We start from the raw sequence: 18,083 nt of genomic DNA on the forward strand, positions 1-18,083 counted from the left end.
AGCCTGGTGGTGGGTATTGAGGAGGGCACGTTCTGCATGGAGCACTGGGTGTTATGCACAAACAATGAATCATGGAACACTTCATCTAAAACTAATGATGTAATGTATGGGGATTAACATAAGAATAAAAAAAAAATGTGTAATATCAGACAAAAGACCTAGTTCATTTTTAGTATCAGGATTAGAATGTTAAAGTATAATCCTTCTTGGTATTGACTTCTTCCAGATCCTGAAGATCTTTTCCCTAATAACTTTCTTTCTGAAGCTTATTTTTTATTGTTTCTTTATTCCTGAAGCTTATTTTTCTTCTTATAAGCTAAAGATACAGAGGTAGACTTCTGATTCTTTTACCTTGTCCTATATATGTATGAACTATGTATGAAGAGTTAATGCAATTGTTTTCAAACCCACTTACATCAGTTTTAGTTTATATTTTCACTACATAATTTAATAAAATTAAAACAATGAAATATGAGTGTGAAAAAGAAAAGATGTTGTATCCATAAAAACTTAACTGAATGCTTTGGAAGAGTAGAGAATGATGAAGTCACTAAAAAATCCAAAAATGAGTATCAATTATGTTTGCGCAAAACAGCTATAAAAAGACAGAGAAAACATTTTAACCTATAAGGAGTAAGCACTCAGATGCCTCTAAAGGTACATTAAAGTTCTCCACTTTAGTTGATATATTATGAGGATAACATACAAGAACTCTTCTATCAATAGACAAGTAACTTAAAAGAAATAAAAAAGGCCTTGGCACCACATCAAAGACTGGCAAGTGACTAGACATTTATATGTGTTGTTAAAATAAACTAGCTGACACATAACAATCATTTTTTTATCGTTCTCCACTTGACTATTTCTATCTCAGTGGTCAGAATAACCTCAAATCAATAATTTAATTTACAGTGCTGCTGAACTCTTCGGGCCCTTGGTGCTTGGCAGAAGAAAACATGTATCCTCTCAGGAAAAATCCTCTTCTACTGTAGACTTCAATTCCCATAAATAAAATTCCAAGGAAAATAGTTGGCTCACAGTAAAAAAAAATAACTAAACCTCCAAAAAAGCAAGGCTCTATGTGTGAGAATTTGCAGAAGCAGAACTAAAAAGACTTCAGGTAAAGGAATCACCAGACACAGACCACAGAAGGTCTATGTTTAATACATTTAAGACATTTTTTAAATCTTGAAAATATTTTAGACAAAAACAAGAAACTAAAAAATGACCGTACAAATTTTAAAGAGAAATAGAGAACTTAGAAAAATGAAAAATATAAAATGAAATTTAAACATTCAATGGACAGACTTAACAGCAAATTAAACACAGCTGAAGAAAAAATTAGTGAACTGGAAATAAGAGCCAAGGAAACTATTCAGAATGTAACAGAGACAAACACGGAAAATATAAAAGAGAGGTAACATGAAGATTAAGTGAGAAGGTCTAATATATATTTTCTTGGCATCTTAGAGAAGATAAAAGAGAAAGACTGGCAGAAAGGCACTACCTGAAGAGATAACTATGTGTTCTCCAAAACCAATGAAAAATCCTTACTGATTTAAGAAGCTCAAATAATCTCAAGAAGAATAGATTTAAAAAAACACAAAGCCACACCATACTAAAATGCACAATACAAGACAAAGAGAAACCCCTAAGAGTATCCAAAGAGAAAAGACAGATTACATTCAGAAGCAACAGTTGTGAACTTTCAGCTGGCTTCTTATTCTCCACAGAGAAAGCCAGGAGGCAGTAGAATAAATCTGCATTTTCTGAGAGAAAAATGACTGCCAACCTAGAATTCTATACCTAGCAAACATGTCTTTCAAAAATGAAGTTGAAATAATGCCATTAAAAAAACAAAAAACCCAACTGAGTTTGTTAACAGCAGACTGTCACTAAATTAAACGGTAAAAGAGTATGTTCCATGCAAAAAGAAAATGATTTCAGATGGAAGAAATGAGATGCAAGAGGTATAAATGAAGAACACAGAAAGTGGATCAATCTGAATGCTGACTCTATAAAATAGTAACATCAAATGGAGTTTAAAAAGAAAAAATGTTAAAAAGAAAATAGTCTCAATAGCATATTAGTTGGGGGTGGTGGAAAGGGAGGGAATGGAATTGGGAAATGGAGTTAAAAAGCCCTTATAGTGTTTGGAAAGAGTGTAAAACTACTAACTTTAGGCATTGGTAAGTTAAGCATGCATTTTGTAATTTCTAAAGTAACCACCAAAGAATAGAAACAGAGTATCATTTCCAAACAAAACAGAATGAGAAAAAAATACCTCATCAATCCAAAAGAAGGCAAGAAAGAAGAGAAAAAGATGAAACAAGTAAACACAAAAAAAGATGGCAGACATACATCCAAATATATCAATAATTATAATAACTATTAAACGGACTAAATGCATCACGAAGACATCCAGAAGTTATAACTGAAGATATTCTTCTTAAATGCCCAAAGTGGGGTCTAGAAAGACTATTTGGCATTTTTAAAGAACTTAGAAGACAGGCTTGGGCGCCTGGGTGGCTCAGTTGGTTAAGCGACTGCCTTCGGCTCAGGTCATGATCCTGGAGTCCCGGGATCGAGTCCCATATCGGGCTCCTTGCTCAGCAGGGGGTCTGCTTCTCCCTCTGACCCTCCCCCCTCTCATGTGCTCTCTCTCTCTCAAATAAATAAATAAAATCTTTAAAAAAAAAAAAAAGACAGGCTTGATACAGAGGATTTCTAAAGGACTTGGAAAAGACAATAAACAAAACTGATGCTAAGTAAACAACAGGGAATATGCCAACAAGAGATGATTTTTCAGAAGACATTTTAAGAAAACTTCATCCCGCCTTCCCAAACATGCCCAGCTATTTGCAAATACTTACTGATAACTGCAGAAAACCCGCAGGAGGTCTTCAGTACGAAATTCTTGGGGGAAGTCATAAATTTCAATGACATGTGGAAATTCACAATCACTGAGGTCAATATCAGAAACTTCATGGTTGTAATAATCAAATCTAGGTTCCTGGATGCTTTCTCTATTCTTCATATTCCCTGATAACTAGAGAAGAAGAAGCATATAAGTGACTGTTACATCAAGCCAGAGCATTATAAAATATCCTACCATATGTAAATAATCCTCCTTGTCTCCATATTCCAATTCCTTAACCTTTAGCACTGTCTCTGTATTAATGCTGTTCATGAATACAATAATGACCAGAGGTCTATCATCCAGTTTATACTAACATGTGGAATACCTAAAAAGGTGCTGAAATTCTGGGGCGCCTGGGTGGCTCAGTCGGTTAAGCGGCTGCCTTCGGCTCAGGTCATGATCCCAGGGTCCTGGGATCGAGCCCCGCGTCAGGCTCCCTGCTCAGTGGAGAGTCTGCTTCTCCCTCTCCCTGCCTCTCTGCCTACTTGTGCTCTCTCTCTGTCAAATAAATAAATAAAATCTTAAAAAAAAAAAAAAAAGTGTTGAAATTCCAACAAAGATAGGCAGTGCATGAAACTTAACTTGCATCTATCAACCAGTGTGTGAGAAAATGTAGAATGATTAATGTGGTGAGTTACAAATGGTACATCTTGGAAAATGGATTTCAGAAAATAGCTGAAGAGATGAATTAGTAACATTTGTTTTATTTGAGCTTATTATCAGGCTCATCTCATAGTTTCTTTTCTGGAAGTAAACAAAAACAAAAATTTTAAAAATGAAAACACTTTGTTAGTCTACCTTTTCTTATATGTAGCTTACAAAGGAATTTGTTAAGACAAATGTGAGTGGTAGAAGTAATTATATTTAAGGTCTCTAGCATGACAGCTACCTATAGGAATTCCCACATAGCAGATTAGTTTAAAAAATAACAGTAATGGAAAATACTTAAAATTCTACTATTCTTTGAGAAAGCTGAAGGCTATTAACTATTTCATACTTCTGGAAGCAGAAGGGAAGGGGGAAAAATGGGAAGTGGCAGCAAAGTCAACACAGTCCTTTTGTCATTCACCTGTTTTAAAGCCTAGCTGCTAGTACTGATCACCCAAAGCCTTCAGACCTAAGAGTGTCTTCTCCTTGTTAATCAAAAGTCCAACTAGGTCTCTTCAAGCTTTTCCCTCATTTCTATTGTGCCTTACTGCCCATCAAATGAGGAAATGAGAATTTGTAATGCCAAGGATACAGCTCCTTTCTTTGCAAAAGTAAAAAATGGATTCAAGAATTTTATTTGGGAGGAAGAAGAGAGGGAAGGTGATATAGGTAAAATCAACAAAAATGTTTATTTATTGTTGTACCTCTTGTTCCTTTTCTCCATTAAGCTTTAGTTTACATTTTTTTTTAAAAAAGGAATAATAGCACCTATACTTCACAGATAGGTGTGTGGAGTAAATGATTTGTAAGTGCTCAGCACACTAAGTATTATACTTATATAATACCTAAGTATTCAATGAATTCAACCAACTTAAATTTTAACTGAGTGCTGAATCTATTACAGGCCAAGCACCATGTTATTTCCACTCTGCTTAGGATGTAGAAAGCAGGAAGAGAATTATTCCTCCCACCATAACAATGAGAAAAGATTAGGTGATCCATAAAATAGTAACTTTTCTTGAATTCACCAGATGGCTGAGTATGGGAGACAACAAAAAAACTGAAATCCCAAGAGTGACAAGTCCCTCCAAAGAGAAACAGAACACAGAAACTGTTTTGCCATTGGCAGATCATGGTCAAAGAAGTGGGCACTACAAAAGCTGGCAAGAAGAAATCACCTAAACTTAAATTCTTAAAAACCTAAAGTGGGCTGGTCTGTCAGTTTAAAATAACTGTCCCCGAGACAAGGAAGGTCTGCAGTCATTTCCAAGTCCATCCTTATGTCAGTGCCACACTGTCTTGATTACTGTAGTTTTATAATAGGTTTTGAAATCAGAAAGTTTTATGTCTTCCTATTTTGTCCTGCTTTTTCAAAATCATTTTGGCTATTCTGCTCCCTTGGATTTCCATATAAATTTGAGGATCAGCCTGTCAATTTCTGCCAAAAAAAAAAAAAGAAAAAAGAAAAGGGCAGCTGGGATTTGCTGAATATGTAAATCAATTTGAGAAGTATCTCAATAATAAAAAGAAAAGATGAACATGGGATATCTTTCCATTTATTTAGGTCTTTAATTTCTTCCAACAATGTTTTGTAGTTTCTGGAGCACAAGTTTCATACTTCTTTTGTTAAATTTATTCCTAAATAGTTTTTAAATACAATTGTAAATGGAACTGTTTCCTTAATTTCATTTTTGGATTTCCGGCATTGACTTTTTGAGTTACTTTGCAAAAACCGAAACAAATCACTGCATGTCTGTGCATTTATAAATTGGGGCTAAATAATGCATTGTGAGACATAAACAATGCATGACTACAAAATGCCTTGGAATTATAAACCCTAAGAACTGATTACATAAGAGGAAGGAAAGGGGCGTCTGGGTGGCTCAGTTGGTTAAGCATCTGCCTTCGGCTCAGGTCAGGATCCCAGGGTCCTGGGATGGAGCCCTGTGTCAGGCACCCTGCTCAGCGGGAAGCCTGCTTCTCCCTCTCCCTCTGCCTGTAGCTCCCCCTGCTTGTGCTCTCTCTGTCAAACAAATAAATAAAATCTTAAAAAAAATAAAATAAAGAGAGGCAGAATGGTCTGCCAGGAACATTTGATCATGGTCCTTTGCTCTAACCTACTCAGCAAAATTGAACTTACATACTTACATCCCATTTCTAAGGAAACTATTCAGTGTTTTGGCTTCTGGGACTGGTTAAATGCAAAGTATTAATAATAGCAAAACACACAATTCTTATTCTACATTTCATAACAATAGATCTAAAGCCTGCAAATTAGATACTCCTGACTAGTTTTTCCTATCAGACACCACTGTTTATCAGGGATTCCTAACTTTTCCAAGGAGGGAGAATTTCATTTCCCCACAGTACGGATTTTGGTGAGATTAGTTTACGTATCTACTAGTAACACATTTTTTGTGGAGGTATGGTGGTAGGTAGGAGGCCATACTGTTAATGGCACTTTCTCTCCTGACAATCTCAGTCAAACATGACAGGGAGCCTTGACAGTAAAGGAGAGGGGAGTTTGTGACTCTGAAGAAGGAAATGTCTAAAAGAGAACAATACGGAATGAAGCAAGGATCAGAGCAAGACTGTGAAGGGAAGTGAGCAGGTGGGGCCACTGTCACAGTGGGATTAGATAAGGCAATAAACACAGCTTTAAGGAGAGGTTCTAAGATTTCACGCACCAGTTATATAGATACACCTGCAGCAGACCCGCACCGTCCAACATAGTAGTCGCCAGCCACATGTGGCTACTGAGTACTTGAAAACTATGGCTAATCTAAATTGAGATGTGTTTTATGCATAAAATACACATCAGATTTCAAAGACAATACAAAAAAATCATTAATAATTTCTTATATTGATTACACATGTTGAAATGATATTCTGGATATATTATACATTACACCTGTTTCTTTTTATTTTTCTTAATGTGGCAACTAGAAAATTTTTAATTATATACATGGTTCCTATTTGTAGCTTGCATCATATTTCTATTATAGACAATTGAAACATTTACTCTAAGAGTCAGATATACTGAAGCAGTATCTGTTATACTGTCAATGTGAAACTTTCATATTTTAAGACCTATATATGTATTTTTCTTTCTGATGACTAAGAAATTTTGATAGAGCAACAGAGGGGAGAGGTTTTGAATTTGATTCATTCTGATCTATTAGACCAAGGGAAAGTTTGCAAATAACTCAGAGCAAATAATGTTGAGTTATGAATCACAAACATTTTAGGATTTTTTTTTTTTTTTTTTTTTTTACCAATAGTCTGTCTTGTTTATTTATAACGCTTAGGTGAAATCTGAGTTTTCCTTCATAGGCATAACCAGCTTCCACAAAACCATTCAGCTAAATTATCTTCCCCAAAGTGAGGTTAGTTTTAAGACTCTTATAGCCTGGTAGTCTGGTCTTGAAAACAAGTCTGTAAAACAGTACCTGACTTGCTATGACTTAATTGCCTTGATCCTTTTTTGTAGAGAAAAAAAGGGTGGCCAAATTAGGTCAATTAGGCATGGATCATTGAGTTTTTTATTTTTTGTTGTTTTTTGTTTGATCCTTGGTTCTTCAAGATACAAAAAGAAAAACAAAAAGTTATGAAGTTACCAGCCAGTTACTCTCTACAGACAAAAAACAAAAATATGCTACATTATTTTGGAATAAAGTCATATTTATATCTCTGTCAGATGAGCATGTCAGATGGCTGCTATTATTATCCTGATTACAAAGATGGAGGATTGCATCACCGAGAGACTAAAGGATATCCTTAAGATTACAAATCAAGTTACTGACAGAGTTTGAATCATAACTCAGGTCTCCTGATTGCTACTCTAGTATTCCTTCCATAACATGATGAAAAGGTCTTTCAGTGAACACAATCAGAAACAGTGCTGTATTAATGTTCAGGACAACTAATTTTCTCTGGTTAAGGATTTATGGATATAAGCTATTCTAGGAAGATGGAAGGGAAGGGCAAAAAGAGAAAAGGAAGGAGGGAGGGAGGGAAGATCAATGGCAAAACTTAAAAGATAATACAAGGTTGCTGATTTCTTTCTAGTTGTATATTCTAGATAGCATACAGAGCATAAACTAAACTTTCCAAAACACTGCTGTGACCATGTCATTCCTTTGATCAAAAATCTTCAGTGGCTGTACTTAAAGCTCCCATAATTTGGCTCCAACCTACCTGTGGTAGGCAGAATAAGAGCCTCTCAAAGATATCCATGTCCTAATTCCTTTATGGTACATGGCAAAGGAGAACTGAGGTAGCGGATGGAATTAAGGTTGCTAATCAGCTGACTTTAAATTCAGCAGATTATCCTGGATTATCTGGGTGGACTCCGTTATAATCACAAGGGTCCTTAAAAGCAGAAGAACTCAGAGGAAAAGAGACAGTGAGTCAGAGTGATGATATTAGAAAGACCCAACTGACCATTGCTGGCTTTGAAATGGAAGGGGCCATGAGCCAAAGAATGTGTGCAGCCTCTAGAAGCTGAAAAGGCAAGAGAATAGGTTCTCCCCAAGAGCCTCTAGAAAGGAATACAGCCCTGCCAACACCTTACTTAATTAGCCCAGTAAGACCCATTTTAGACTTCTGACCTCCAGAACTATAAGATAATAAATTTGTGTTGTTTTAAGACACTAGTTTGTGGTAATTTATTATGGCAGCAACAGTATATTAATATACCTTTCTAGCTTTATCTCGTGTCATCCATTAAAATATGCTGCATTCCAACCAAAGAGTAATATTCACTATGCCTAAACACATCTTACTTCCTCCTGCCTATTGCTTTGGTCTTATTATTTTGCAAGTGCTAACATCTGTCAGTTTGCACATCTTAAAATATATCACACCATTCTCCAAGGACATACTCAAACACCACCTCTTCTATGATTCCTCCCCTAAGTACCCCAAAGCACATATAATCTGATCTCCCTCTACCCTTCTACAGCATTTACCTCACGTGCACTACTTTTGAAATACTCATTACACAACACCTTATATTAGAGCTGGACCTGTCTCTTCCTCCAACCTCATCCTGATTGCCTAACCACCCACCCAACATTTAATGTATGTTCAGCATCCATTACAAAAAGAACTTGAATTTCAATATGTAATAAAGTTGTATTAAACATAATAAACCACTTTAAACTATAGGTGTGTCTGTAAATTTAAACATGGGGGCATCAAGTTACAGGGACAAAGACAACAGAGACTTGACCACAAGTTGGTGGTATAACATGGTAACATTACTTACAGAATTAACCCATACAATCAATTCTCAATTACATAGGTTAGTTTATTCAAGTTCTTTGTTTCTATTTTTCTCTTCCCCTAACTGCTTATTAACTCACTTTCTGTTGAAGAAAATCAATTTAAAATGTCATTATTTCCTATAAACCTTGATAAATTAAAAGATTTGGTTGAACAGGTTAAAGCTATAAAAAACAACAACAAAAAAAGGTTTTTGAACTATCTGGATTTAATTCTATCTAAGGTATGCCAGTATCACAGAAAGTTGAGGGTAACAGCCAAGAATTTTTCACGTCGGTCTATGGTACTGTGAATAAACCAAAAGCTAGAATTAAAATGTTTTACCCATTTAACGTCTCATCTTTGGCAGACAGGGAAATAACACTATTTAAAAAAAAAAAAAAAAACTATTTCAAGTTTTTTCAAATTTCTCATGACCCAGATTAAAAAAAAATCCAAAAGGAGTTCCCTAAAAAGGTAATGCCAATAAAGTATTACAGCATAAATATTTGTATGCTATGCAACATAAATGATAGCTTCTAGCCCTCTTTTGTACTATTCTGGACTTAACGTCCTTTTCAACAGAAGGAAAACTTGACTTTTAAACTCTAACATTCTATATAGTAAGTATAAGAGGAGATAATGTCCCCAGTGGAATTCCCTACCCACAAATAAAATTATCTACTATATCTAGGCTACGCCCCCACTGACCTTACCAGGAAACCAAAGCCGGAAAGGCAAACTTTGGCTTCATAAAATTTGTAACAAGAATGGATAGAATGCCCTGTAAGGTGCCATCTATAGGTTTCTCTAGAATAGGTATAAGCAGTATCTCAATACCTCTGATTATCCTCAGTTGGAGAAAACCATGGCCATAGCTTTGGATTAGGCATAATTAAAGGGGGGGGAGGGGGAGAATGATCAAGGAAGCAGAAAAGGAAAAGGGCAAATGGAAATAAGAAAAAAGCTATAACAAGGAGACACGTATGGTGCCCAACAACTGGTTCAGATGATCATTTACTAACCCCAGTGCCAGATGATAAATTTGAGAGCTAGAGTTCTCTCCCATGGATGGTAATGTATGACACATGAATATATGGGCAAAAACCAAGTGAACATCCTGAACCAACATGGGCCTGATTCCTGTTCAGGCAGTACGTTAAGTTAACATGGCAGACCGATGTTGGCATCCTTGACAAGATGCCAAAAAGATCCACCAAACAGATTTAATTTATAGTCAAGAGAAGCACTAAGAAGGCAGGGAGAACATCTCTATTTCCTCCTCTTCCCAGCATGATTGGAAAGACTAGACGGAGAGATGCCAATAATGAAGTAGAAAGACTAAGACCAGACCACCCAAGAATAGGAGACTGCTATAGGTTTGAATCTTCCAAACTACCCCTGATAGTTTGACTCAGGTACTGCTATGATAATCAGTGACAATGGCTGCCCACAAGACCTAAGAAACACTGCAAAACAGATAAACTTAGCATTTACTGCCATTCCACTTCTTGCTTAGTTTCTCTAGTCCCTGATTATGCTCCTCTCAGCTACCTAAGATCCTACATCATATCTATGCCAGTTCTCCGAAATAAAATTTTTTTCTTTGTTTATTACTTTATAGAGTATTAGCCCTTGCCTATCTATCCCCATCAGGCAACACGTATGTACTTCTGACCTTCAAACTGCAGACTCAGACCCACTGCTTTAAGAAATGAGTCAGTCTTGGGGCACCTGGGTGGCTCAGTCGTTAAGCGTCTGCCTTTGGTCACGATCCCAGGGTCCTGGGATTGAGCCCGGACTGGGTTCCCTGCTCCGCGGGAAGCCTGCTTCTCCCTCTCCCACTCCCCCCTGCTTGTGTTCCCTCTCTCGCTGTGTCTCTCTCTGTCAAATAAATAAAATCTTAAAAAAAAGAAATGAGTCAGTCTTGTCCTGGGCAGGCAATATAATAGCACGACCCATCATCTGAAGGATCAGAAACACAGTCTTCGTGCATTAAGCCTAGGATCCAGTATGTCTGGGTATCCTCTTGGCTTTTCCTCAACAATCTCAGTTTTTGGTCAATTCACACAAAAGATCTGTACAAGTTGCTGACTAGCATTAATTTCCCTCTGTCCCTAATGTCCCAAAGGCTTTATTGCAAATTTATACCTCCTCACACCCCAACCCCAAATTCATAACACAAAACAGTCTGAATTTAAATATATTTTGACTGTTGGCTACCCACTTCAGGAGTCAGGCCTATAGCTGGGTCCCTCTTTTCCTTTCTAACACTCCCTCCCCAAAGCCCAGCAACAGAGTATCCAACGTGCCCTACAAGAAATTTCTGATACAAATGATTACATTAATTCAAATCAAAGTGTAGATGAGTTTAATTCTCCTAAAGGTATGTTTCTATCTTTAACCAAACTTTTTAACACAAATGACTTTTTAATTTTGGGATACAGCTCTTAGTATGTTCTTCTCCTGACTGGGGTAGAGTGTACACTCTGGTTCTCTTTGCCAACCCTACCATTTTCCCCTCCCTGCTACTGAATAAATGTTATGAGTTATACCACTACTCCTACCCCAGCTGCCCCCACTATACCCCACATACCGCATCTCATGGAGCTCTCTAAAGCAAAAGCACCGCCAGGGACAGAGTAAGGCACACCAGGAATCTCTGAAGCTTCAGACAAGAATGCCTCCTTGTACCGATAATAGAGGCTTAGAACTGTTTACCTCTCTTTAGTTCTGAAAAAGCATCAGAAATTAATATGCTATTGGTGTGAATGCAGATTGAGAGGAAAATAATATTATGCAACAAACCTAATGGAGCTCAGATGGGAGATTTTTCATTTTAGGAGATGTCTGACTTAGAAATGAGCAAACTATGAGCAATGGTATCCCCTTAATGTTCCCTCTTTCTGTATGAACCAGACATCTAGTCATCATCCACTAGTGGACTGAACAACAAACAGAGTACATAATTCAATCAGATTCTTCACTGGATGTCCCAAATGACTGCATTCAAATATACGGCATCTGGAATCCTCACTTAGGCAGTCAATAACATATTAATTCAGATATTTTAATAAAAATATTAAGTCTATTAAAATGAGTTGCAACCAATAATAAAAGGTACTGTGAAAATAAAAATTAAAATAGTAATAAAACAGTGAAGGAGTTATATGGGAACCCCGAACTTTTCAGTTTTTTTTTCTGTAAACCTAAAACTACTCAAAAAACGAAAATCTATCAACTTTAAGAAATAGAAAAAGAAAGTAGAAATTGGGAACATACAACAATCTCTGAAGTGGGGCTTCAAATCTTGTTTAATTCTATGGCCTCAATAACATGAAACAGTGTCAACCAGTTTAGCCCTCAGGGATCTCATCCTTTGTTGAAGCCACTGTCTAGATCACCCATCAGACAATCAAATTTAGGACATCTCTTATATGGTGGTTTTATATTAATTATCCTTCAGACTGTTACTTGACTATCTAATTACACGGTTACATCCTGTCTCTCCAAATAAAAGGAACTTTAGATAACTAAGCTGAGAAAAAAGCTGGCATGTAACACGGTGCCTTTCAAATGGAAGTGATAATAACCATATATATCTAGCTATTTACAAATTTATAGTTTATCAAACTCTAAGTACTCAATCTTTCCATTTAACTGCAAAGTGAAGTACCAACTATTAATGAAGTCCCTAGGGGATGGGATATGAAGGACTTTCCTCCCTTCATACTTCATATAATTTGCTTTTAGTGATTGGATTTTGAAGTTTTCCTTTCGCTTTTGGGTTTCCTATTTAACCACAGCATTTTTGCAAAGGTCTATACAGGAAGAGAGCACATAAATGTTGAGTCAGTACACACAAAGGAAGACAGTATGGGATGGCTCATGTTCCTTTTCTCTTTTCCATAGTTGTAACACTGTTAGTAGTCTTCTGTAACAAAAGGAGACTCCTACCTAAATCAAGGCCAGAAATTACCAGTGTCAAATGACCAGTGTCAAATGGCCAGTGAAGGGACCAGATGCCACAGTCTTTCAACATCAGTGTTACATTGCTGGTATCTTACTAACCCTCCTACCAATCAAGAGATTTGCAGATCACTACAGGAGGCAGCAGGGGCTATGGAAGTTTTATCTAGACAACAATAATTCCTGTGTTCCTGTACCAAGATCTCAGAGGGTTAGAAGAAGTCAGGCCAACATCTTTTTCTTTATCAATTACCAACTTAAATTTCTGGGCATCCCAAACCATGGCTTTAGGAGATTAAGTGTGATCTTTAGAAACTCATCAAGAACTGCAGTTCCAGGAATTGAGTAATGACCTATCTATGCTCTCTACCCACTCAGGCAGTATTAGAAGTTCAAATGTGCAGGAAACTGCTTCACATGCCAATGGCTGTCACACCCTGCTCTACAGCATACGTCCCTGCCTACTAGAAGTATTAAACATACCTCCACGTGTAGCCACTGTCAACAAAGAAAAAGACCCGCTGGGAAAAGAGCCAAAAATCACTGGCTGGAAAGTTTTCAAGATAGGCAGACATTCGGTTTAGCCTTTAATAAAGTATGTTTGGAGCAATATAAATAATAAATTAAGAGTAATAGTCACCAGAGGGCTATTAATGTTACTGGATTTGTGACATCTTTTAATATTATTATTACATCTCCTAAAACTCAAAGCACAGGAGACCATACTTTGGAGTTGGATCCACTACTTGCATTCTCAATCCATTTCCTTCCTTCTTGCTCTCATCACCCCTTATACCTCAACACAGACCCCACCCCCTGGCAAGCACCAACCCAGTATGTGATATCCAAACACAACACCCAGGCACTGGCTGTCTTCAGCTTAAAACATTACATACTCCATTTTCTAGCCATTCCTAGCTTTAGGTCATGCAAGTGTCCTCTTTGGCTACATTACTATGCTCCTCAAAACACTGAGTGATTGCCTACATTCTCTTGCACCTATTCTGAAAGGCGTTAAGACCTGAAAAACAGAGTTGCACGCATGAACCCTCCTCCCCCATTAGAGAAGCCATATTCCTAACCGACCACCATAGAGAATCCAAGTCCCAGCAGCAATGAAATTTTGAAAGCCGCTGGAGTCCACCCTAAAAAAGCACAGAGCTCCAACTCTGCTCTATCACCTACATCCATTCAATAAATATTTGCTGGGTACCATCGCGTAAAAGGCTCTGTGTGCCATGCCTTTTTTCTCAGGAAGCTATTCCTTCTCTCCTATGCATAACCATGCTCTCTACCCCTCAGGTAATCCCTTTGCCAACACTGAGACCTTCTTCCAATGCTGGGATCCTTAATAACTTCTCTATATTCACCTAACTTCCCACATTACTGTATTTCTTAACCTAATTTCAGCCTGAAACCTCTGCTAAACAGTGTTTTTCTTTCTAGTTATGGTTGGACAGCCATCTCTAGTTACCACACAATGGTTCTCACTTTATGTGCATCAGAGTCACCTGGAAAACACATAAATATACAGACTGCTGAGCTTGCTGAAGAGTTTGCATTTCTAGTTAAGTTCCCAGGTGACACTCATGCTGCTGGTCCAGGGACGACACTTTGGGAAGCAATGCCTTTGAGAATCTGATGAAAAACTGCACATACATATAAAATTTTGCATGCAATTTCAAGGGGTTCATGGATGCCCATTCACAGATAACCTTCTGCTCTGTATTTCCTTCTAAGGAATGTTTAGGACATAGTGTTTCCGACTTGACCATAAGAAGTGCTAACTGTGGTGCAGGTGCACGTGCAGACACCTAAGAATGACAAGGAACTGCTTGGTATTGGAAAGTCAGTTCTGTCCAATGGCCTCAGTCTCACGTGTCTCTTCACATCCATGTGATCGTTTTTCTGTATTTCTGGTTTAATTCTCAGAAACAAAAGCACGAATCACTTCATATTTAAAAGGCTCTCTGGAATCACTCAAATAAAACTATCTTATAGGTAAAGACGTGGTCTGGTAGAAAGAACATAAACACTGGATTGAGAGAACTAGACTGAAATCTTGATTCTGCCTTTCCTAAACGTATGACCACTAAGCTTCAATTTCCTCCTTTATAAAATTGGGGACTGCATAGGGAAATTATTTTTTCCCCTTCCAGACAAAGGTTATGTGAACCCACTATAAGGAATGAAGGGGGAAGTGATTCTACTATTTAAAACCAGTGATTGTTATTTGTGGTTAGGAATTTAAATACTGGATAGAGAGTGAATGTCTAAATTAAGAAAATGAAAAGATTAAATAATTTCTAAAATGCCTTCAAACCCAACATTTTGTATTTATGAACTCTTAACCAGCATGTCATTATTCACTCATATTTTCTATATATACTCAATCATTTATTCTTTAACTCAGGATAAACTACGTAAGAAACAATCACACCTTCCCTTATTTTATCCTTCCCTTCTCTATTTCCTTCCCTCCAGTGTCTAACAACATTCCAACATTTCCTGGAAAAACACAATAAATATGAATAAGAAGAAGTTATTCTCCTCCCTCAAATAGGCTTGTGTAAAATACATCTTGTCAATGCAGAAAATCCCTTTTGAAGAAGTTTCCCTCTGTATTTCCTCAACAGATAACCAGAATCCATTAAATTCATCCTTAATCTATTCAATAAGATCTCTCAGGACCAGGCTATTATAAATACAGCTCAATTTGGTATGTTTTACTTTGTAAAGACCTACCAGGCGTTCTTTTCTCAATCTACAATCCTGTTTATTGCAGGAACCCTTAGACTGGATGTGATATGAGTGAAGGTTTGGGTGTACACAAATACCTATCAAAATTACCCCCAAAATATCAGGCTCTATAAATCTATACATTATGTAAACATTGAGCAACTTCTACTAAACAGACCTCTTGTAGAAGACGTGGATCCAGGCAGTCACCATCATCATTAAACAAAGACTCCCAGCTCTCCTCGGTAGCAGCACTTCCCTCCACACAAGACATTTCTGTTGCTTTCGGTTCCATGGATGTTTGCATAGATACAGACTCTATATCAGGAAAGGATACACCAAACTCTACATTCTCTGAGTCATCTTCCTCTTCTGTTCTGAACTCTTCAGCAGTTTTCAGTTCATGCAATGCCTCTGTTATGTCACCAGGACAATCTAGATCATTGTCCAAGGCACTATCTGAAAGTACTTTTGTCCCATTTAACAGACTGAGTTCAGAGTCCAAAACAGTGTTACAAGTACTACCAGCAATCTTCTTTATAGGTAAGGAGGAAGCACAATCTGACAAGCTCTCTATCAACTTTCCTGTTGACTCTGTGAAACTAGATGAAATACTCTCAGCATAAATATCTGAGCAAGCAGTCAGACTGCTGAAATTTTCCATGTCATTCCCACTTCTACTTACATGAAGAGGGGCTCTATCTGCACTCATTTCTAAATATTCTGAGAAACTACCTGTGTTACTACAGGCCTCATCAGCTGTCCTAACTGCAGCTACACAAGGGCTGCCCATAGTTATCTGATCAGACAGGACATCTGTAATGTCCATCTTACATGCCTTACTGGTAATGTCACCTACACTCTTCAACTCATTATCTGTATCTGTTTCATGAGCAAGGAGAGCTGTATCAGAAGGTTCATACTTTATACATAAGTCATCAGCAGTGCTGTCATTCTCCTCACACTCTCTAATCATTGTCGGATCAAAAATGCCATTTATGCTCTCTAATTCGCTGACTATAGTCATTTTATGAAAAATGTGATCCACAGTCTCAGGAATGGAATCTGTAGCTCTCTGACCCAAGATGAAATCTGTACTGTTGGCTACATCACCAACATTCTCAGCTTCAAAGTGTACACAAGTTTGGTCAGTGACACCATCCGGACTTCCAGGAATAGAAATAGCAGCGATGCCTCCACTGCTGGGAGTCAACATTCCACATCGTGTCTGCATGCTTTGTTGTACAATTCCAGAATCAGAATTCAGTTTTACAGGTACAATCATACTCTCAGGTTTCAACACAGAATTAAAAACTCCAGGAAACTGGGATAGTATCTCCACAACCTTGGCATCAGTTTCAATTCTGCTTTCTAAACCTCTGCCTTCAAATGTTTTGCCACTTAATTCATGCCTACTGACATCACAGAATTCCACATTTTGGAATGGTTTGTTTAGAACCCGGGCCTCACTCATTTCTGAACAAGACTGAGATAGAAGCAACTTCCCAGGTCCCGTCACATCTGTGGTTTCAACCTCCAAACACTCCACCTCCTCTGGTTTAAAATGTCTTTGTAAAGGTACACTAGGTATCCCAGGACTTGGGATGCTTTGCTGATGTCCTTGGGATAATGTTTCTTTGAATTCTGTAGTTCCCCTCTTAACACAAACCCTATCTTTCTTTCTTTCTTGAAGGCACATGCCTTTTCTTAATTTTGTTGAAAATTTCTTTCCTTCTCTACGACTGTGCTCCTTTTTATCAGGATTAATGCTTAGTCTCTGAGTCTCAGATTTGTCTCTAAAGATCGCCTTTTGCAAGAAACAATCTTCTTTTTTTTCTTCTTTCACCACGGAGCTAGGTGGACCACAGCTTTTTTCCTCATCACCTGACTTGAGCAGCACTACACCCCTTCGAGCTTTAGGTATATAAAGTGCCATGTCAGGCCTTCTGGCTCGAACTCTGCATCTCTCTGCTGCTTGCTGCATGGTACCACCTCAATCTGCAAGAAGAGAGAATAATTCAATTACCAAAGACTAATTACAATGTACTGAACCAAAAGACTTTTAAAGACTAGGTAGAGGGCCTACTAATTCATCCTACAGAAACGCTCAAGTTAAAAGAAAGTAAAACCTGCCATAAAATAACAAATGTAATCAGGTAAGCAACTAAGGAAAGTAAATTCCAAAATAACTCATGAGCCCATGAATTTTATCCATATATCCTCTTTCTTCATATTCCCAAAACCCTTTATCTCTACATCCCAAGTCCTCTCTACCTTTTTAACAAGTAGCCTTATCTTGGCTAAATTAAAAGATTATTAGAAAAGTGCCTGCCAGCTATTAAGTATTCATAAAACACTACTCTCTATTCTTAGAGCCCAGAATTTACACTGAAAAGTATACACAAGGAGGACCCCTAAAAACTCATTTGTTCAACATAAATGTATACACGTAAATAAGATTTTTAAAAATAACTTGAATGTAGGCTAGAAAATGAGACAACAAATCCAGGACTGCCTTCTAGAAGATGTTTACTATTTAATC

The 18,083-nt window shown here is 37.4% G+C and overlaps 1 protein-coding gene across 8 annotated transcripts in view; it reads right to left on the bottom strand.

Annotated features, from left to right (window-relative positions):
* Positions 1 to 18,083, bottom strand: part of R3HCC1L (R3H domain and coiled-coil containing 1 like) — an 85,057-nt gene that overhangs the window by 15,259 nt on the left and 51,715 nt on the right. For 5 of the 8 annotated variants that reach the window (XM_081823675.1, XM_081823678.1, XM_081823674.1 and 2 more), the window contains 2 exons: positions 15,720 to 17,539; positions 2,874 to 3,049 (listed from right to left, as the gene is read on the bottom strand). In XM_081823675.1, coding sequence (XP_081679801.1) covers positions 2,874 to 3,049; positions 15,720 to 17,525 — 1,982 coding nt within the window. In that variant the 5' untranslated portion in view covers positions 17,526 to 17,539. The remainder of the gene's footprint in view (positions 1 to 2,873; positions 3,050 to 15,719; positions 17,540 to 18,083) is intronic. The other 3 variants (XM_081823681.1, XM_081823680.1, XM_081823682.1) reach the window with 1 other exon arrangement.

The sequence above is a fragment of the Leptonychotes weddellii genome, chromosome 6 (assembly GCF_054177405.1).
Source record: "Leptonychotes weddellii isolate Sample4059 chromosome 6, ASM5417740v2, whole genome shotgun sequence".
NCBI classification, from domain to species: Eukaryota; Metazoa; Chordata; class Mammalia; order Carnivora; family Phocidae; genus Leptonychotes; species Leptonychotes weddellii.